General features: G+C 33.8%; 1 protein-coding gene across 13 annotated transcripts in view; it reads left to right on the forward strand.

Moving 5' to 3' along the window:
* Positions 1–22,911, forward strand: part of STXBP5L (syntaxin binding protein 5L) — a 382,290-nt gene that overhangs the window by 134,147 nt on the left and 225,232 nt on the right. For all 13 annotated transcript variants that reach the window (XM_082394859.1, XM_082394855.1, XM_082394860.1 and 10 more), the window contains one exon: positions 3,397–3,460. In XM_082394859.1, the coding sequence (XP_082250985.1) occupies positions 3,397–3,460 (64 nt within the window). The remainder of the gene's footprint in view (positions 1–3,396; positions 3,461–22,911) is intronic.

Genomic DNA, 22,911 nt, shown 5'->3' on the forward strand with positions numbered 1-22,911 from the left:
TGAAGGAAGTTACATCCATGAGATCTGAAGGATGAGTTTCAGTTAGGTGAGTGGAGAATTGGAGGAGAGGGCTTCCAGGAAGAGGGAACAGAAGTTTTAAAGGATAGAATGTGAGAGTTTTTGTTCCATGCACAGAAATTTCAAGTAGTTTAGTTGGTTGGAAAGGCGGGGGGAAAGGATGGCAAGAGATAAAGTTGAGAAGATAATAAAAATATATAGTATGAAAGGCTTGTAAGCCAGTTTGAGCATTTAGACTTTATCTAAGGTCGGGAGCTAGATTTTGAAGAGTTTTAAGCAAAGAATTGACTTGACCAAATTTGCATTTAGGAAGTCCACTCTGAATGCAGGTATGGAGAAATCATTGAAAAGAGAAAAGACTGTATTCTTGGTAAAAATTAGGGTGGATTTAGGAGTGAAGATAAGCTGACATATTAAAGAAATAGAAGATAGAAGAGGCAATACTTGGGTATTGTGGGAAGATGTAAGAATAATATATTAAGAATTAAGAGTGACCCGAAGTGTTTGGCCTGAGTAACTGTGTTGATAAGGGGGCCATTTAGTGAAAGAATGCAGGAGATTGAGTAGGTTGGGAGTAAAATAATGAGTTCAATTTTAGGTAGGTTGGGTTGTATGTGTTTTTAAGTTATTCAAATGGAATTGGTATGGGAGAATGGTAGGACGTGGGATATATGGATCTGAACCTAATGAGATCAGAATTTACATGGTCATTGAAACTATAAGAATATTTGAGATTGTGCATGAAAAGTGTATATAAATGAGGTAGCAAACTTGTAGACAGTGAACCAATTCTGACTCACAGATATGTTTTGTTTGCCCATCAGAGTATTTAAATATATTCTGAATTATTAGTTTCCAATATTTAAGAACTGGTAGAGTAGAGATAAAAATTTGGATTTCCAGCTTTTCATGAAAAAAATTCCTGATGAAACAATCCCAGTCCAGTATTCTTGCATGGCAGTCAGTAATCAACAGGAACTGACTAACGACTTTCCTTTTGTAGGTGGGTAATGTGCTATCCAGTTTGGCACAGTTCTTATTCAGCCTGTTGAACTTATTTGCATTACCTGCCTGGCTCCTGTGGGCTCTTGAATTCGTGACCATGTATAATATGGGAATACACTGCAGTCTAGGACAGAATACAAAGGAATACCAGTATTTAAGATAAAGGAAGAGAAAGTCCACAAAGAAAACTATCGAGAAGCCATTCTGGTGAATGGGAGGGAGAGAAATAAATAGGGATATTAGAAAAATTGTTTAGATGACTATCCCATGAATTTAATTTCATTGATAATTCTATCTAAAGTAATTTTTATGGGATTTATAGAATCCAGAGTACACAGTTGCTTTTTAAAGTCAATTTCTAATGGCCATAAATTTTGCAAATAATGCTTGGTAGTTTTTGGAAATTTAATGTTAGGGAAAAAGTCAGAAAAAATATCAAAATGTTAACAGTCATATCTAGGCAGTGAAATAATATGAGAGATTTTTCCTCTTAACTTTTGTTATCTTCTGAGTTTCAGGGTTTTTTTTTTTTTTTACAATTAAAAAAAAGTCTCTTCTGTAGTCTGAAAAAGTTATTACAAATAACCAAAGATTAATTGTAGATTTTTTTTCCTGAACTTGAGTGTTTTATAGAGTCATAAGCTAAATGGAAGAGTCTTTCATATGGTCTAACTAGTGTTTCTCAAAGTGTATTTCAGTGATTCCCTCAATAGAGGATCAATGAAAAAGGATTCTATGGACCAAAATTTTGGAAAATATTGAAGATTTGCAATGGTGATTTGCATATTATGGCTCTAAGAAGTTCTGTAAAAGAACTTTAATTTAATATTATTAAATAAAAATATTTAATTTTAATTCAAGGTTTCCCAAACTTTTTTTTTTTTGATATGGGACAGTCTTTATGTGAAACACCTTATATATATTCACTAGTTTATCATGGAGTACACTTTGGGTATTTGTTGTTCCAATCAAACCCAAAAGACAGATAGAGTTTTTGGTTTGTTGGATACTATTAGTTACCAAAAGATAATTGAAGGACATTGTCTTTTATCAGAGGCATTTATACTGTAATAAAGCACTGCATTTATATGTGAATAATATATTACATATAAACATAAAAGAACTGCAAAAAACCCTGTAAACATTTTATGAAGCCTTTTCTTCCTGCACATATCCTAGAATGCAAATAGTAACTCTAATTTCTAATTATTCCAATGATTTACAACAATCATAATACATACTATTTATTGAGTACTATGTTTTGGCATTATGTTAGATGCTATATGTATATTTTAACCCTCACAATTATTCAGTAGGTACACTGCTATCATCTCCATTTTTAAGTGAGAAAATTTAGGATAAAGCCACTAACAAAATATCTAATAAATATGTATTTATTTTTCTGAGTTACTCTAGGGAGTCAGTATCTAGGGAACCTGGAGTTACTTAATTTGTCACTTTTGTCTGAGTCCAAAGAGTTTCTAAAATTTAAATCTTCATTATTGTTTTGTGCAGAATATTTGATGATTTTCATGTGTGCTTAAGAAATAAATTATAAATATGTCAATATACTTATACTAGGGTTAATCTGGCACAATTAGGTCATTGAAGAAAGGATATGGAAAAATGAGCAATGATAAATCTATGTCATATCCGTTCATGTCATATTTAACCATAACATATTCATACTTAACGGTGATATCAGTTAAAGTAGGAAATATAAAAGAAACATGCCAGATATTAGAATAGAATAAATTTAAAGTCAGAGTAACAGAGCAAAGATCCCTTTAACAATATGCTCTTACACTATTATTGATTACCCTAGTTAACCAGATAAATGAGACATAACCAGTGAACTAGGTTTCCCTAGTTGCTCAGTTTTCTGTAGGATGGCTGTCACTAGAAAGAGTCTATTTGTAAATAAAAGGAGCCACTATACTTTCCTTTAGGAGCAAAATCAGAGATTTCTTGTCAAAGGAAATTTTAAATTTGGTATGTAATTTGCAGTTTGGTTGAAACAGGTTTGCAGCATCAGTCTGTGGCTGTATAAGTAAAACTTCATTCTCAAATTTTCAGACAACCAGATCTGGCAACAAACATATAAGCATATAAGATAATAAAGAATCCCATTGTTATGTGGATCTATGTTCTTAAACCTGATTTTTTAAAAAATAGACCTACTTTAATAGAGTTAGTAGGAGAAAGAAAAGTAGTCTTAAAGAAAAACAACCAAAGACTCAAATCAGTCTAAGCTAAACTCCAGAATATTGGGAGTGTATTCCAGTATAATCTTAATTTCTTTGTTTCAGTCTCTAACGGTAAGGTGTTTTAATGTTTTTTTTTTTTAATTACTCTTTTGAATTGATTTAACAGATCCACAAAGACTCATCCAGGTCCAGTTGTACATTTAAGTGATAGCCCAAGAGATGAAGGGAAAGTGAGTATTACAGTACCACTATTCTTGAACTTATTTTCCTTATTCTTGAATAAAGGTGTTTCTTACTATTATTTTATACCTAACATCTAGCACAGTGCATTCAGTGTAATCTAAAATTAAAATATGTTGAATGAATGAATGAGCAAATAAATGAATGAACATATTATTTACACTAATAATGGTCCCAAATTGAGTCTTTAGTTTCACCTAAAGTTGATATTTAATTCTAGAATTTTGAGGAAGGCATGTAACACATAGAACAACTTTAATTTTCAAATATTCAATGCCTGAAGTTAAAAATATTGTCAATATCATTAATCATTGGCCCCTGATATTCAGTAATGGTAATGATAAATGAACAATATTAAATAATCATAAATTAGCTAATCTTAATTTTATAAATAGGTAATAATATAGAAAATGTTCTAAGATTATGGAAATAATCCTTATTAATTTTGATTATTCATAATTTTCCTTTAATTATGAGAAACAAAGTTGATAACATGAAAATCTCTAGAGTGTCACTTTCATTATATCATCTCTTCAAGTATATAATTTTTGCTAAGTACTATATAAAACACCTAAATAAATTATTTAGTATAGGTTTGGTTCTTTATTTTTAAATGATAGAAACTGAATTAGCCTAATAAATATTGAACCTGAAAGACAAGTCCCCTGATGGTAAGAGAAAGAACATTGAATTTCTTCAAATTGATTTATAAATACAGTATAATTCCAATCAGGTGTCATTAGAATTTACTTTTTTAATTGAAGTATAGTTGATTTACATTATTATATTAGTTTCAGGTGTACAACATAGTGATTAAGTATGTTTACAGATTATACTCCATTCAAAGTTATTGAAAGATAATGGCTCTAATTCCCTGTGCTATACAATATATCCCTGTTGCTTATCTATTTTATACATAGCAGTTTGTATCTCTTAATCCCATACCCCTAACTTGCCCCTCTGCCCTTCCCGCTCCCATCTGGTAATCACTAGTTTATTCTCCATATCTGTGAATCTGTTTCTGTTTTGCTATATACACTCATTTGTATTATTTTTTAGATTCCAAATGTAAATGATATATATTTTTGTGTTTGTTTGAGTAATTTCACTAAGCATAATATTCTCTAGGTCCATCCATGTTGCTGCAAATGGCAGGATTTCATTCCTTTTTATGGCTGAATAATATTTCATTGTGCATATATGTATATATACCACATCATTTTTATCTGTTCATCTATTCATGGGCACTTGGGTTTCTTCCATATCTTAGCTATTGTAAATAACGGTGCTATGAAGATTGGGGTACATGTATTTTTTTGAATTAGTGTTTTCATTTTCTTAAGATATATACCCATGAGTGGAATTGCCGGATCATATGGTTGTTCTATTTTTAGTTTTTTGAGAAACCTCCTTACTGTTTTCCATAGTGGCTACACCAATTTACATTCCCACCAACAATGTACAAGAGTTCCATTTTTTCCACATCCTCTCCAACATTTGTTATTTATGGACTTTTTTTTAATAGCTTTTTAAAAAAATTTATTTAATTTATTATTTATTTATTTTTGGCTGCTTTGGGTCTTCATTGCTGCACGTGGGCTTTCTCTAGTCGCAGTGAGCAGGGGCTACTCTTGGTTGCGGTGCATGGGCTTCTCATTGTGGTGATTTCTCTTGTTGCAGGGCACAGGCTCTAGGCGATGAACTTCAGTAGTTGTGGTGCGTGGGCTCAGTAGTTGTGGCTCATGGGCTCAGTAGTTGTGGCTCACGGGCTCTAGAGCACAGGCTCAGTAGTTGTGGCACACGGGCTTAGTTGCTCCACTGCATGTAGGATCTTCCTGGACCAGAGCTTGAACCCGCGTCCCCTGCATTGGCAGGCAGATTCTTAACCACTGTGCCACCTGGGAAGCCCTATTTATGGACTTTTTGATGACAGCCATTCTCACAGGTGTGAGGTGATATCTCATTGTGGTTTTGATTTGCATTTCTCTGATAATTAGCAATGTCGAGCATAATTAGCAATGTCATGTGCCTGTTGGCCATCTGTAAGTCATCTTTGGAAAAATGTCTATTCAGGTCTTCTACCCATTTTTTAATCACATTGTTTGTTTTTAAATATTGAGTTATATGAGCTGTTTATATATTTTGAATATCAGCCTCTTGTCAGCCATATCATTTACAAATATTTTCTCCCATACTGTAGGTTGTCTTTTCATTTTGTCAATGGTTTCCTTAGCTGTTCAAAAGCTTTTAAGTTTAATTAGGCCCCATTTGTTTATTTTTGCTTTGTTTCTTTTGCCTTAGGAGGCAGATCCAAAAAATATTGCTACAATTTATGTCAAGAGTGTTCTGCCTATGTTTTCTTCCAGGAGTTTTATGGTTTCAGGACTTACATTTAGGTCTTTAATCCATTTTGAGTTTATTTTTGTATATGGTGTGAGGAAATGTTCTAATCTCACTGTTCTACATGTAGCTCTCCAGTTTTCCCAGAACCACTTGTTGAAGAGACTGTCTTTTCTCCATTTTATATTTTTACCTTCTTTGCCATAGATTACTTGACCATAGGTACAAGGGTTTACTTCTGGAATCTCTATTCTGTTTCATTGATGTATGTCTTTTTTTGTGACACTACCATACTTTTTCATTACTGTAGTATTGTAGTACAATCTGAAGTCTTGGAGCATGATACCTCCAGCTTTGTTCTTTTTTCTCAAGATTGCTTTGGCAATTTAGCATCTTTTGTGATTCTATATGAATTTTAGGATATTTGTTCTAGTTCTGTGAAAAATGTCTTGGGTATTTTGATAGGGATTGCATTAAATCTGTATATTGGTTTGGGTGTATAGACATTTTAACATAATTAATTTTTCCAATTCAAGAGCACAGGATATCTGTTTCTTTGTATCGTTCTCAGTTTCCTTTATCAATGTTTTAAATTTTTCAGAGTGTAGATATTTTATCTCCTTGATTGTTTATTTCTAGGTATTCTTTTTGATGAGATTTTAAATAGGATTGTGTTTTTACTTTCTCTTTCTGATAGTTCATTGTTAGTGTATAGAAAAGCAATAGATTTCTATATATTAATCTTGTATCCTACAATTTTGTTAAATTTGTTTATTCTAACAGTTTTGGGGTGGAGACTCTAGGATTTTCTATATAAAGTATCATGTCATCTGCAAATAGTAACAGTTACTATTTCTTCCCTTCCAATTTGAATTCCTTTTAATTCTTTTTCTTGTCTGATTCCTGTGGCTAGGGCTTCTAATACTATGTTAAATAGAAATGGCAAGAGTGGGTATCCTTGTCTTATTCCTGAATTTATAGGAAAGGCTTTCAGCTTTTCACTGTTGAGTATGATGTTAGCTGTGGGTTTGTTATAAAGGGCCTTTATTATGTTGAGGATAGATCAAAAGCTAAGCCAGAAAACAAGTCTCAACAAATTTAAGAGGATGGAAATTATACTGAATTCTTTCAAACCACAACAGTATGAAAGTAGAAATCAATTACAAAGAGAAAAATGGGAAAAGAACAAACATGTGGAGACTTAACAACATGCTACCAAAAAACCAATGGGTCAATGAGTAAATCCGAAAATACCTTGAGACAAATGAAAATGGAAACACCACACTCCAAAATCAGTGGAATACACCATAGCAGTTCTAAGAGGGAAGTTTATAGTGATACAGGCTTTCATAAAGAAACAAGAAAAATCTCAAACAAACAATCTAACCTACCACCTAAAGGAATTAGAAAAAGAAAAAGAAACAAAGTCCAGAGTTAGTAGAAGGAAGGAAATAATAAAGATCAGAGAGGAAATACATAAAACAGAGATTAAAAAAACAATAGAAAAGATCAGTGAAACCAAGAGCTGTTTTTTTGTAAAGATAAACAAAATTGATAATCCTTTAGCCAGGCTCACCAAGAAGAAAAGAGAGATGACCCAAATAAACAAAATAAGAAATTAGAGAGGAGAAATAACAACCAATACCACAGAGATACAAAAAAATCATGAGAGAATACTACATACAGAATAATAAGATAATAATACAACAGTTATATGCCAACAAATTGGACAACCTAGATGAAATGGACAAATTTCTAGAAACATACAAGCTACCAGGACCGAATCAAGAAGAAACATAATTTGAACAGACCAATCACTAGGAGTGAAGTTGAATTTGTAATTAAAAAAAAAGAAGCCTTGCAGCAAAAAAGTCTAGGATTGGACAGCTTCATAGGAAAATTCTGACAAACATATAAAGAAGAACTTATACCTATCATTCCCAAACTATTGCAAAAAAATTGAAGAGGACAGAGCACTCCAAAAATCATTCTACTAGTCTAGCACTACCCTGATTCCAAAAACCATAAAAAGACATTACAAAAAAAAGAAAATTACAAGCCAATATCTCTGATGGAAATACATGTAAAAATCCTCAACAAAATATTAGGAAACGGAATCCAACAGTGTGCAAAAAACATCACACACTATGATCAAATGGGATTTATTCCAGGAATGCAAGGATGGTTCAACATTTGCAAATCAATTGATGTGATACACAACATTAACAAAAGGAAAAATAAAAATCACATGATCATCTCAATAGATGCAGAAAAAAGCATTTGGCAAAATTCAACATCCTTTCATGAAAAAAACTCTCATCAAAGTGGGTATAGAGAATTTACTTACATTTTTAAAGAATTTACAAGCTGATTTTAAAATTCATAAGAAAAATGAAATGTTTAAGAATAGGCAAAACATTTTTTCAAAATGAATAACATTGTGATATTGGTACAGGGGAATATAAGAAGACCAATAGATCTAAACAGATATTCCAGAAATGGTTCAGGTGTTTGGGAGAATTTTGTATGTTTTGAGAAGATGTTTCAGGGTATGATAAACTATTGAATAAATGGCTTTGGCCAATTAGTATCCATTTTGAAAAAAATGTAAGAACTCTACCTTATACCATTTACAGAAGTAAATTCCAGATGGAGAAAATACACAAATGTTCAAATAGCAACCCAGAGAGTTTTAGAAGAAACAATAAGAAACAGGTTGTTACCATGGAGTAGGGACCTCCTTAGGAAAGCTTTAAGGAATATGCCATAACAAGACAATCATGATAAGAGACAGGCAACAAAGTGGGAGACAGTGTTTTCTAGATATATATCAGACAAATAATGAATATGCAAAATATATAAAGATCTTTTGCTAAATCCTCATCTTTCATAATAGGAAATCAATAGATAATGTCTAATTAATAAATCAAGAAATGACATTATAAATATAATTAGAAATATGAAACTAAGTCTACTAGAAAAGATGATTTTAAGAATTGAAGGTGTGGTTGCCTCTTACCTCTGAAGATAAGGGTTTGGCAGTGAGGAGGAACCAGCCTCATTAGTAATCACTAGGGAAATGCAGTATGCCCCTTGTCCCCCATTAGACTGGCAAAATATTAAAAATTAAAAATATTAATAATATCAGGTAATGGAAAAGACATTGAAAAATGGGCATCTAGATACAGAAATCATAGGTATACATACCAGTACGGGCAATTTGTTATCAACATTTAAAACATGTTGATAGATAGAAAATCCATTTCAGATATCTATCCTACTTATATGACCAAAGGGCAAAATACTGAAAACAGCTTAAAGATCTATTAATAGAAAATTGAATAAATGAATGATGATGTATACATACTGTGGAAGGCAGTGATGATAAGGAAAGTTCTTCAAGCCACATTTTTAAAAGAAAAGATGCAGAACACTAAGTGTAGTATAAAACCACTTGAATAATGAATTTGTGTTTTTACTTATATATTCAGATTACTCAAGGAAAAAAGCCTAAAAGGAAATGCATAAATCTGGGGAGGATACTAGTGATTAGAATTGCGGCAAATGGTCAAAGTTATTCTTATTTTACTTGTGTTGTTCAAATTTTTATGAAAGAATATAATGTGTGTTAATTGTGTAATTAAAAATTAAAAGGAATGCAAAATAAATTAGTATTACAGGCAGAAGACTGTGTTTGAATTGTGGCTCCACTGCTTATTAGCATATAACCTTGAATAAATCACTTGACTTCTTGTTGATTAGTTTTTCCATCAGTAGCCTTTTGTCACATACAAATTCTTGATTTGAATGTACTCAGCCTTTTCAGTCTTTTTATTTGACTCCTGCATTTTGTTTGTTACCCAGTAGATCTTTCCCTTCCTGAGGGAAAATATAATTCTATTTTTTCTATCAGTTTTAAGGCTTTCCATTTCACAATTCAATTTTAATCTATGTGTAATTTATTTTATGTTGGTTTGAAATAAGGGTATACTTTCATTTTTACATATAAATAATTCATTTATTGAATAGTCATTTCAGTTTCCACTGATTTATAAGGACATCTCACTTATATATCAAGTTCCCGTATTTGGGTGGGTCTTTTTCTGGATTTTTTTCTCTGTTGCATTGATATATTTATCTATTATTCTACTGAGAGCACCCTTTATAATTATAATAACTTTACAAAATATCTTGCTATTTGGTAGGTCTCCCCTTCTCCCTCTCTCATCTTGGCTTTTTATGACCATTTATTCTGCTATATGAATTTTAGGATTAGTTTATCAAGCTCTATGTAAATCCTTGTTGGGATTTTGTTTGAAACTTGAACATATTGATGAATTTAGAGAAGATTTACATAATTAAGACATGAGTGTTCCATCTTTCCATCTTATAAACACGATATATTTACTTTGGCTTTCTTTTATGTTTTTTATATGGCTTTATAACTTGTTCACAAAAGTCATACATATCTTTTGTTACCTTAAATTTAAGTATCTTATAGATTTTATTGCTCCTATGAATTAGTTTTCTTAAAATCAGTTTCATAATTAATTGTTAGTGTATAATATATTGTTCATTTTTGTTATTTTATATTTGACTACATCACGGAATGTTGTTTTTAGTAGCTGTCTTTAGATTTTCTGAAATATTTCGTGTATAAAAGCATAGCAATTGTAGACAAATTTTGTTTCATATATATGTTGATGGAAAATTAACCAATAGTCAATTTTTGAAAGAGATGGAAAATATTATTCGAGCCAAATTGAAGATTATAACCTGGGAACAGCTTCTCAGAAAACTCTGAGAACTGTTCCACCCATTAGAGGTCAAAGCACAGTTATATAGGTTTTTGAGACAGAGGGATATACATTTAATGATGTAGATAGTTTACACAATCCAGATCTGCAAGTACAAAGTGATGGGTCATTGTGACCCCTTACAAGATTAAAAAGGAATGTTATCTTTTAAGGAGTTGTCTAGTTGGTGCTAGGAGAATGTTGCTCTTTATCGTTGAGCAGGTATTTCTGCCAATGGGGGGTGTTTGGTCAATGCGTAATGCAGATGCACAAAGCACAGTAGAGGGGAGAGAGGAGGCCAAAGGGCAGGAAAAATTTTTGTGTTTAAATTTTCCTTGACTTGCCTTAATATATATATATATTATATATATATTTGTTTTGTTGGATAGGAACCCAGTGTAGTGCTGAATATAAATTGTTTTAATGGGAACTTTCTTTTGTTTCTAACTGCAAAGCAAATGCCTCCAAGCTTTCAACTTTAAGATGTTTGCTGCAGGCCTTTGATTGATGAAGTTAGAAAGTTTCCACCTCTTTCCAGTATTCCAAGGGCTTTACATTATGAATGGTGTGGAATTTTATTTAATGCTTTTCTATAGTATCAAGATGTGTTTTGTACCAGTCTCAGCCTATTGATAAAGATGGTATTGACAGTGATAGTAGAAATGCCTGGGGACACTCAGTTGGGTGAATCCTCACAAATGTTAACCCTTTTGAAACCAGTGTTGTGGCTGGAACAGCCCTTGTGATTCTTACTATGATTGTAAGACGCACCTCAGCAACAACCATCTGAGAACTTTGAAAAACATGGTTTATTACTCATAGCTCCTGGAGAGTACATGGCATGCCTGGGGCCACACAGGGATGTTGTGGTCAGGGGGGGAGGGAGAGACAGAGAGGGAGATAAGGAGGGGGAGACAGAGAGAGAGAGAGAGAGAGAGAGAGCGAGCGAGCACATGGACCTGGAGTTTTATTGAGATCGGGGCGGGATGCCTATGGTTTCGCAGGTTCACTTTATTGGTGAATTTAAAACAAGAGGAGGAATTAAAGTCCAAGAAGGGAAATGCAAGCAGTCAGTCAAATGGCCAGTTTATCTAAGTCAACCAGAGCTTTCTTAAGAAAAAAAAAGGAAACTTTCTGGGTGGGGCATCCTGGCTCTTTATCTAGTTGTGTAGCTGGCAATGGGTTTATTTCAGATGGAGGTCTTTGCAATAGATGCCTCAGTAATCAAAAGCTTAGTGTCAGGCACTTACATTACAATTTAAAAAGCTAACTGTCAGGTACTTACACTACAAAATGACTATTCCTTAATTATTCGTTGAAATATGTAAATAGATTTTCTAATGTAAACATTTTTGCATTTCTGGGATAAATTCAACCTGGAAGGGGAAAACTTTCATGGAGGCTTGTTGGTGAAGTGAAAGAAGGAACAAATTACTGATGTTAAGGTTCCTGCTGAAACAAAATAGTATCATAAAATCAGAAAATAGAACCCCCTGTCCCTGAGACACCATTTGCTAAAGAAACTGCATATTAGCCTATCAAATACAGGAGGGTGCTCTTGGACTGAGAGGTGCCTGTAGTGGGCATGTTACTGTGTACATCTCCTTGGATTCTCTCAGCTTTGCTTATCTCTCAAACCCTTGGCTGCTTGCTTCATCTCAGTTTTGGCAGGGTTAATCAGCTTCATGCAGTACTACTTTTTGAAGCTGACTGGCTATACCCAGTCTTTGGCTCCTCTCTTTAATTCTGGATTTAGATAATGTGCCATACTGTAAGGCATGAGGTCTGGCTTCCCTAACAGATGCCAAAGGGGTCAAATGACACAGCCCTGTTGTGAAGGGGTGTTAATTTCCCATGGAGAAAACCTTGATCAATATTATTAGACAAGACACAAGAAATAAATTCTCCCTCCCTTCCTTCCTATGGTTGGGCTATTCTGAATCATGGTTTTTCCCTGTAAGCTGTTAGAGACATCCTGCAAGCCAAGTAAATACACCTGCTAGGTTATTGGCTATGTCTCTTCTGCTTCTCCCCAAGAAATAGTGGTTAGTATGATAATGAATCATCTTTTATTTCTTTGCTTTACTTCACTTTTCCTTTATTATTGCAGCCCTGAGATTATACTTCTTAGTGAAACATTAGCACTTAGGCCTTGCCTCAGTCTATTTTCTACAGAACCCTGATAAGACAATAGTATCAGAATTGTTCTAGATCAGGGATAGTAAACTGTGGCCCATGGGACAAATCTAGTCTACTGCCTGTTTTTGTAAAATGATTTCTTGGAACACAGCCATGCTCATGCATTAACATGTTTTTCTGTGGTTGTTTTCTTACTACAAAAGCAAAGCTGAACAGTTGCGACAGAACTAAATGCCTGCAAAGCCTAACGTATTTGCTCTCTATCCCTGCATAAAAAGTTTGTTGACCCCTGTTCTAGACTGTAGACCTTCAGGATGGGATTTTGGAGTTGGGTTGTCTTGTATCTAAAATCAAAGGACCCAGTGAAGGTGTCAAGTGAAGTATTAAAACCCTATCATGTGGTGACATCAAAATTACTCAAACATTCTCCTTTGATTAATTAGGATGAGGGGCTAATGGAAAGGCAAACAAACAGGAGATCGAATATTTGTGGTGCTTGATTCATAAAGGGCAATGATAATTATAATGATGATGGAATAAAATAGCTTGCTTTGATGCCACTTGTATTATTTTCTATTCCAATTTAAATTATGACAAATCTGGTAGTTTGAAACAACACAAATGTATTGTCTTACAGTTCTGTAGGCCAGAAGTCCAACGCAGGTCTCACTGGGATAAAATCAAAATACTACAGGGTTGCATTCCTTTCTGGTAGCTCTAGAGGAGAACCTTTTCTTGCCTTTTTCAGATTTTATAGGCTTTACACATTTCTAAGCTTGCAGCCATCTTCCTCCATATATAAAGACAATAATTTATCATCTCTTTGACTTCCTTCCATCATCAAACCTCTTTCTAACCACTGCTGGGAAAGGTTCATCACTCTTAAGGACTCGTATGTTCAGATTGGGCCCACTTGGATAATCCAGGATACTCTCTCCATCTCAACAAACCTTAATTACATCTAAAAAGTCTTTTTTGTCATATCAGGTAATATATTTATGGGTTTTGAGGATTGAGGCATAGACAGCTTTGGAGGGAACATTATTTCACCTACCAAAACACAGGAGACTGTGTGAAAATAAAATGATCAACTTAGAACAGTTCATTACTGATTTAAGGCATTCCAGAGGCCCTCTAAAACAACTTTAAAGGAACTCTTAACTTCTGCAGCTGTAGGGCAGACTGTGCTTAAAATAGGCCCAGGATCTTTTTATAAGGAGACTAAACACATAGTTTGAAAGGTCTTATTTGTTAAAGTCAAAGCCCTGATAAGGAAAGAGTATGACCCTGACACCTGGTATAGCTTTCTAGGGCTGCCATAACAACGTTGTATAAACTGGGTAGCTTAAAATAACAGAAATTTACTAATTCACAGTTTGCACGCCAGTAGTCTGAAGTCACGGTCTTGGTTGGGCCACTCTCTCTCTGAAGGCTCTGGAAGAGAATCCTTCCTTGCCTTTTCCAGCTTCCGGTGCCTCCTATTGTTCCTTGATTTTTGGCAGGATAACTCCAATCTCTTCCTCTGTCTTTACATGGCCTTCTTCTCTGTGTCTCTGTATCCTCTCTTCTTCTTTTATAAGGACACCAGTCATTTGATTTTAGGGCCCACCCTAAATTAAGGATGATTTTGTTGCAAAATTCTTAACTAATTACATCTGCAAAGACCCTATTTCCAAGTAAGGACACTTTCTGAGGTCTTCCAACTCTCATCTGGTGAGCAGAAGTGGCAAGTAGCTATATAGCTCATAAGACTCATGTGTCAGAGACTCATGTGTCATAAGGCTTTATCCCATAAATATCTAGGACCTGGCCCTATATGTGATGATTTTGAAGGTCTAATGGTCTGGGGGTGGAGGGGCATCTCCTCTAAGGTAAAATGTAAGCTTTTGTATTTCTCCTTATTAAGAAAGTGTCATGTCACTTGGTGGGCGCTTTTGGATTTAGATAATAGTATATAAGGCCCTAGAAATTATTGTTCCAAATCAGTTTTTTAGGTTATCCAAAATTCTGCCACTTTTGAGAGGAGCCTAGAGAAAAAAAGGTCTCTTCCCTAAGTCCAAGTGCAGCCTACCCTACCATTTGGTATCTATGATCTGCTAGAGCTTAATGTATTTGTTAGTTAAGAACACTCTATTGGAAAGCCCCATAAGAGAGGAACAACAGCTGCTCTCCATTTTCAAAGTAACTTCTGGCATGCTAATGGGCCCTTGTGGAGACTGAACACCTAACGATGGGACACCAAGTGACTGTGACTTGACCTGTCCAGCATGAGTTGGATGTCATCATATTCATTGATTCCTAGGATTGGGTGAGGGATGTGACAGTCCATTTTACAATGGAAGAGGTATATTTGGGAAATCAGCCTTGAACTGTCCAAAAGGCCTAAGTAAATTGGATAAATGGGGAACCAAGAATTCCTATGTTGCAACAATGCCTTTCTCTCAACCCACATATATGGTCTTATGGAGTAGGAGGGGAATATCTAAAACCAACTAATGGAGTAGGACAGAATTCAGGCCTGGTTCACAGACAGGGTCAGATGATTGGTTGGTACTATCTGGGCAAGGAGTACTGCTCAATTACGTCTCCACTTAGCGGGTGACATGGAGTGACCTGATGAAGAAAAATCCTTACAGTGCATAGATCCCCACGCAATATACTTGATTGTGCATTTCATATCAAGAATGAAACACAGTAATAAAAAAATCCAGAAACAAAAATTTCTTTCCATTCGGTGGGAATGTACATTGATGCAGCCACTATGGAAAGCATAGTGGTTTTCCACTATGAAGGCGCCTCAAAAAATTAAAAATAAATTGATCTTGTAATTCCACTCCTGGATATTTATCCAAAGAAAACATAGACACTATTTAGAAAGGATATGTGCACCTCTATGTTTATTGCAGCATTATTTACAATAGGCAAGGTTTGGAAGCAACCCAAGTGCCCATTAATAGATGAAAGGATTAAGATGTGGTATAAACACACACACACACACACACACACACACACACACACACACAGGAGTATTTCTCAGTCATAAAAAGAATGAAATCTTGTCATTTGCAGCAACATGGGTAGACCTAGAGTATATCATGCTAAGTGAAATAAGTCAGGCAGAGAAAGACAAATACTGTTGTGAATCACTTATATGTGGAATCTAAAATACAAAACAGATGAACAAATATAACAAAACAGAAATAGAGTTACAAATACAGAGAACAAACAAGTGGTTGCAAGAGAGGAGAGTGGCGTGAGGAAAGAAATAGGTGGGGGAGATTAAGATTAATAAAACTCCAGTTGCAAAATAAATGAGCCATGTGAGGAATACAGTCAATAACTATGACTCATTATGGTGATCATTTTGAAATGTATAGAAATAGCAAATCACTATGTTGCGTAATAGGAACTAACAAAATGTGGTAGGTCAATTATACTTCAAAATAACAAAAAACTCATAGAAAAAATGATCAAATTTATGGTTACCAGAGACAGGGAGTGGAAGAAGGGGGAATTTGATGAAGGCTGTCAAAAGGTAGAACCATCCAGTTATAAGATAAATAAGTACTAGGGATGTAATGTACAACATGATACTATAATTAACACTGTTGTATGTTATATATGAAAGTTGTTAAAAAAGCAAAACCTAAGAGGTCTCATCAAAAGAAAAAATTTTTCTACTTTATTTTGTATCTATATGAGATGATGGATGTTCACTAAACTTATTTGATTAACATTTCATGATGTATCTAAGTCAAGTCATTATGCGGTACACCTGAAACTTATACAGTGCTGTATGTCAATTATGTCTCAAAATTGGAAGAAAAAAATGTCATTACTAAAGAAAGACACAGCTTTAATTTGTGACTTTTCTATATGTATATTTCAATAAAAATATTAAAAAATTAATCACCTATTCCTGATAAAATAAATTTATAAAATATTGAATGAATTCATACCTCTTTAATGATATATGTTATATATATTATATATGTATGTATAATATATATAATAATAATATTATATATATATATAAAATCTGGTATTTTATTTAATAGGGAAACACCAGAGACATTGCCACTAAAGTTAGGAAGAAAGCAAGGATGCTCATCCCCTCCACTATTTTTAACACTATAAGATGTTTTAGTAATGCAGTTAGACAAGTACAAACAATTAGAGGCATAAAAATTGGAAAGGAAGAAGTAAAATAGTCTCTATTTTAGATTATATGATAATATAACCTGGAATGCCTAAGAAAATCAACATTAAAATTAATACAAAGAATAAAATAATTTAGAAGGTAGCATACTAAAATCCAACTATAGAAACAATACCCTCTTAGAAAAGATAATGAAGAGAAGATCCTGTATAAAATAGCAACAAAAGTTTAAAAAGTAATTTGCTATGAAATTAACAAGAAAATCTATACGTGGAAAACTCAAAATTCCTGAAAACTTGAATAAGTGAAAGGTATCCTTTGCTCTTGGATAAAATGACTCCTTTTTTCTTCTATTTGTTGAACTTTATTCTCTTTTTCTTGACATTCTACAGTTAAATGCTTATATTTATTAAAAATTTATACTTTTCTCCTTTTAATATGTACAGGCACGCCTCGATTTATTGTGCTTTACTTAACTGCACTTCACAGATATTGCATTTTTTTTCAAATTGAAGATTTGTGGCAACCATGAGTCGAGCAAGTCTATTGGCACCATTTTTCCAACAGCATTTGCTCACTCTATGTCTGTGTCACATTTTGGTAATTCTCACAGTATTTCAAACTTCTTCATTATTATATTTCTTAAGGTGGTCTGTCATCAGTGATTATTTTTAATTGAAATATAGTTTACTTATAATATTATATTAGTTTCAGCTGTACAACATAGTGATTTGATACTCTTATAGATTATGCACCATACAAAGTTACTATGATATTATTGACTGTGTTCCCTGTGCTGTACATCACATGCCTATGACTTATTTTAAAACTGGTAGTTTGTACCTCTTAATCCCCCTCACCTATTTTGCAGCCCTTCCCTCTGGCAACCACTAGTTTGTTCTCTGTATTGTGAGTCTGTTTCTGTTTTGTTGTATTTGTTTGTTTGCTTTGTTTTTTAGATTCCATATATATAAGTAAAAACATATACTATTTGTCTTTCTTAGTCTGACTTATTTCACTTAGCATACTACCCTCCAGGTCCATTCATGCTGTCACAAATGGCATTATTTCATTCCTTTTTATGGCTGAGAAATATTCCAGTGTGTGTGTGTGTGTGTGTGTGTACCACATCTTTATCCATTCATCTGTTTATGGACATTTAAGTTGCTACATATCTTGGCTATTGTATATAATGCTACAGTGAACATTGGGGTGCATATATCTTTTTGAATTAGTGTTTTCCTTTTCTTTAAATAAATACCCAGGAGTGGAATTGCTGGATCGTATGGTAGTTCAATTTTTAATTTTTTTGAGGAACCTCCATAGTGCTTTCCACAGTGGCTGCACCAGTTTACGTTCTCCCCAACAGTGCACAAGTGTTCCCTTTTCTCCACATCCTTGCCAACACTTGTTAATTATTTGCTGTCTTTCTGATGATAGCCATTTTGACAGGTGTGAGGTGATATCTCATTGTGGTTGTGATTTGCATTTTCGTGTTGATTAGTGATGTTGAGCATCTTTTCATGTGCCTGTTGGACATCTGTATAGCTTCTTTGGAAAAATGCCATTTTTTAATCGGATAGTTTGTTTTTTTGATATTGAATTGTATGAGTACTTTATATATTTTGAATGTCAGTCACATCATTTGCAAATATTTTCTCCTATTCCATAGTTGTCTTTTCATTTTGTTGATGCTTTCCTTCACTGTGCAAAAGATTTTTAGTTTGATGTGGTCCCGTTTGCTTATTTTTGCTTTTGTTGTCCTTGCTTGAGGAGACAGATCCAAAAAAATATTGCTAAGACTGATTTCAAAGAACATACTGCCTATGTTTTCTTCTAGGAGTTTTGTTGTTTCAGGTCTTACATTTAAGTCTTTTGTACATTTATTTATTTATTTTTTAATGGTATGCCCATTGCTATGGCTTTTTTAAAAAAATATTTATTTATTGGGCTGCATCAGGTCTTTGTTGAGGCACATGGGATCTTCATTGTGGCATGTGGGCTTTCGTTGCAGTGCTCATTGTGGTGCATGGGCTCTTCATTGCAGCACGTGGGCTTCTCTCTAGTAGTGGCATGAGGGTTTTCTCTCTCTAGTTGTGGCACACAGGCTCCAGGGTGAGTGGGCTCTGTAGTTGTGGTGCACAGGTTCCAGAGCATGTGGGCTCTGTAGTTTGCAGCATGCAAGCTCTCTAGTTGAGGTGTGCGAGCTCAGTAGTTGTGGCGTGTGGGCTTAGTTGCCCCGTGGCATGTGGGATCTTAGTTCCCCGACCAGAGATTGAACCCCCGCCCCCTGCATTGGAAGGCAGATTCTTTACCACTGGACCAACAGCGAAGTCCCCTTTTGTCCATTTAGAGTTTATTTTTTTATATGTTGTGAGAAAGTGGTCTAGTTTCATTATTTTACATGTAGCTGTCCAGTTTTCCCAAAACCACTTATGTGAAGAAACTGTCTTTTTCCCATTGTATATTGTTGCCTCCTTTGTTGTTGATTAATTGACCATATGTGTGTGAGTTTATTTCTAGGCTCTCTATTCTGTTCCATTGATCGCTGTGTCTGTTTTTGTGCAGTGTCATACTGTTTTGATTACTTTAGCTTTATAGTATATTTTGAAGTCAGGGAGTGTGTGTGATACCTCCAGCTTTGTTCTCCTTTCTCAAGATGGCTTTGATTATTCAGGGTCTTTTGTGGTTCATTGAAATTTTAGGATTATTCTAGTTCTGTGAAAAATGCCATCGGTATTTTGATAGGGATTGCATTGAATATGTAGATTGCTTTGGGTGGTATAGACTTTTTAACACTATTAATTCTTCCAATCCATGAACATAGAATATCTTTATGTTTATTTATGTTGTCTTCAATTTCTTTCATCAGTGTCATATAGTTTTCAGAGTGTAGGTCTTTCACCTCCTTGGTTAATTTTATTCCTAAGTATTTTATACTTTTTGATGCAATTTTAAGTGGGATTGCTTTCTTGCTTTCTCTTTCTGATAGTTCATTTTTAATGTATAGAAATGCAGATTTATGTATATTAATTTTGTATCCTGCATCTTCACTGAATTTATTTATTAGTTCTAATAGTCTTGGCATGGAGTCTTTAGGGATTTTTATATAAAGTATCATGTCATCTGCAAATAGTTACAGTTTTACTTCTTCCCTTCTAATTTGGATGACTTTCATTTCTTTTTCTTGTCTGATTCCTGGGGCTAGGACTTCCAATACTATGTTGAATAACAGTGGACATTCTTGTCTTGTTCCTGATCTTAGAGGAAAAGCTTTTAGCTTGTCACCATTGAGTATGATGTTAGCTGTGGTTTTGTCACAAATGGCTTTTATTATGTTGAGATATATTCCCTCTATACCAACTTTGATGAGGATTTTTATCATGAATAGTTGTTGAATTTTGTCAAATGCTTTTTCTGCACCTATTGTAATGATCATGTGATTTTATCCTTCCTTTAGTTAATATGGTGTATCACATTGATTGATTTGCAGGTACTGAACCAAACTTGCACCCTTGGGATAAATCCCATTTGATCATGGTGTATGATCCTTTTTATATATTGTGGAATTTTGTTTGCTAATATTTTGTTGAAGATCTTTACATCTATAATTTTCAGATTTATTGACATGTAATTTCCTTTTTTTGTAGTGTCTTTGCCTGGCTTTGGTATCAGTGTAATGCTGGATTCAAAGAATGAGTTTGGAAGTTTTCCCTTCTCTTCAATTTTTAAAAGTGTTTGAAAAGGATAGATACTAAATCTTCTTTCAATGTTTGGTAGAATTCCAGTGTGAAGCTATATGATACTGGACTTTTGTTTGTTGGGAGTTTTTTTTTTTTTTAATTACTGATTCAATTTCATTACTGGTAATTGGTCTGTTCATACTTTCTATTTTTTCCTGGGATATTGTACATTTATAGGAGTTTGTCCATTTCTTCTAGATTGTTCAAGTTGTTGTCGTGTAAATGTTTGTAGTATTCTTCAATTATTGTATTCCTGTGATATCTTGTATAGCTTCATGTTCATTTTTGATTGTATTTACCTGGACCTTCTCTCTTTTTTCTTGATGAGTCTGGCTAAAGTTTCATCAATTTTCTTTATCTTAAAAAAAATAACCTCTTAGTTTCATTGATCTTATTCTCCATTTTTTTGTCTCTATTTAATTTATTTCTCCCCTGATCTTTATTGTTTCCTTCCTTCTACTAACTCTGGGTTTTTTCTTTTTGTAATTCCTTTAGGTTTCAAGTCAGGTTTTTTGAGATTTTTAAAATTTCTTGAGATAGGCCTGTATTGCTATAAACTTCCCTCTTAGAACTGCATTTGCTGCATCCCATAGATTTTGAAAAGTTGTGTTTCAATTTTCATTCATCTCAAGACATTTAAAAAAAATTTTCTCTTTGATTTCTTCATTGACCCATTGTTTTTTTTAGCAGCCCATTGTTTAGCCTTCCTGTGTTTGTGTCTTTTCCACCTCTCATTCTGTAATTGATATCTAGTTTCATACCACTGTGGTCAGAAAAGATACTTTATATGATTTTACTTTTAAAATTATTGAGATTAGTTTTGTGGCCTACCATGTGATCTATCCTGGAGAATGTTCCATGTGCACTTGAAGAGAATGTGTATTCTATAGTTTTTGGATGGAATGCTCTGCAGATATCTATTAAGTCCAACTGCTCAAAGTATCATTGAAGGCCAACGTTTTCTTATTGATTTTCTGTCTGGATGATTTATTCATTGATTTATGTGGGGTATTAAATCCCCTACTAATACTGTGTTACTGTCAATTTCTCCTTTTATGTCTGTTAATATTTGGTTTATATATTTAGTTGCTCCTATGTTAGGTGCATATATGTTATGAATATTAGTTCCTCTTTTTGGATTGACACCCCCTTAACATTATGTAATGCCCTTCTTTGCCTTTTGTTACAATCTTTGTTTTAAAGTCTATTTTGTCTGATATGAGTTATATTACCCCTGCTTCCTTTCCATTTCCATTTGCATGGAATACCTTTTCCCATCCTTTCACTTTCAGTCTATGTGTGTCTTTAGCTCAGAAGTGAGTCTCTTATAGGCAGCATATAGATGAGTCTTGTTTTTTTTATCCATTCAGCCACCCTATGTCTTTTGATTGGGGCATTTAGTTCATTTACACTTAAAGTGATTATTGATAGGCATGTACTTTTTGCCATTTTGTTATATGTTTTCTGGTTGTTTTTTGTAGTTCTTCTCTATTCTTTTCTTCTTCTTTTAGTCTCTTCCCTGTGGTTTGATGATTTTCTTTAGTATTATGTTCGGGTTTCTTTCTGTTTGTATTTGTGTATCTATTCTAGGTTTTTGGTTTTTGGTTACTATGCAATATATAGGTAGGTAGGTAGATAGATATTTGTTTTAAACTGATAGTCATTTAAATTCAAACTCATTCTTAAAGTTCTACAGTTTTTATAATATCCTCACCATGTTTTATGTTTTTGACATTATATTTTACATCTTTTTGTGTATCCTTTAATTACTCATTGTAATTAGAATTGATTTTACAACTTTTGTCATCTAACCTCCATACCAGCTTTTTAAGCAGTTGATCCACTGCCTTTACTATTATATTTGCTTCTACCAATGAGATTTATCTTCTTCATGTATTTTCTCATTTCTTGTTATGGCCTTTTCTTTTTTGCTTAAAGAAGACCCTTTAACATTTCTTGTGTGGCCTGCTTAGTGGCAATGAACTCTTTTAGTTTTTGCTTATCTTGGGAACCCTTTATATCACCTTCAATTCTGAATGCTAACCTTGCTGTGTAGAGTATCCTTGATTTAGGTTTTTCCCTTTCAGCACTTTAAATATATCATGCCACTCTCTTCTGGCCTACAGTTTCTGCTGAAAAGTCAATGAGAGCCTTATGGGGGTTCCCTTTTGTTTGACTCTTTGTTTTTCTCTTGCTGCCTTTAGAATTCTCTATCTTTAACTCTGGCTGTTTTACTTATGATGTATCTTGGTGTTGACTCTTTG

This window comes from Balaenoptera borealis (genome assembly GCF_965194805.1).
Source record: "Balaenoptera borealis genome assembly, chromosome: 5".
Lineage (NCBI taxonomy): Eukaryota > Metazoa > Chordata > Mammalia > Artiodactyla > Balaenopteridae > Balaenoptera > Balaenoptera borealis.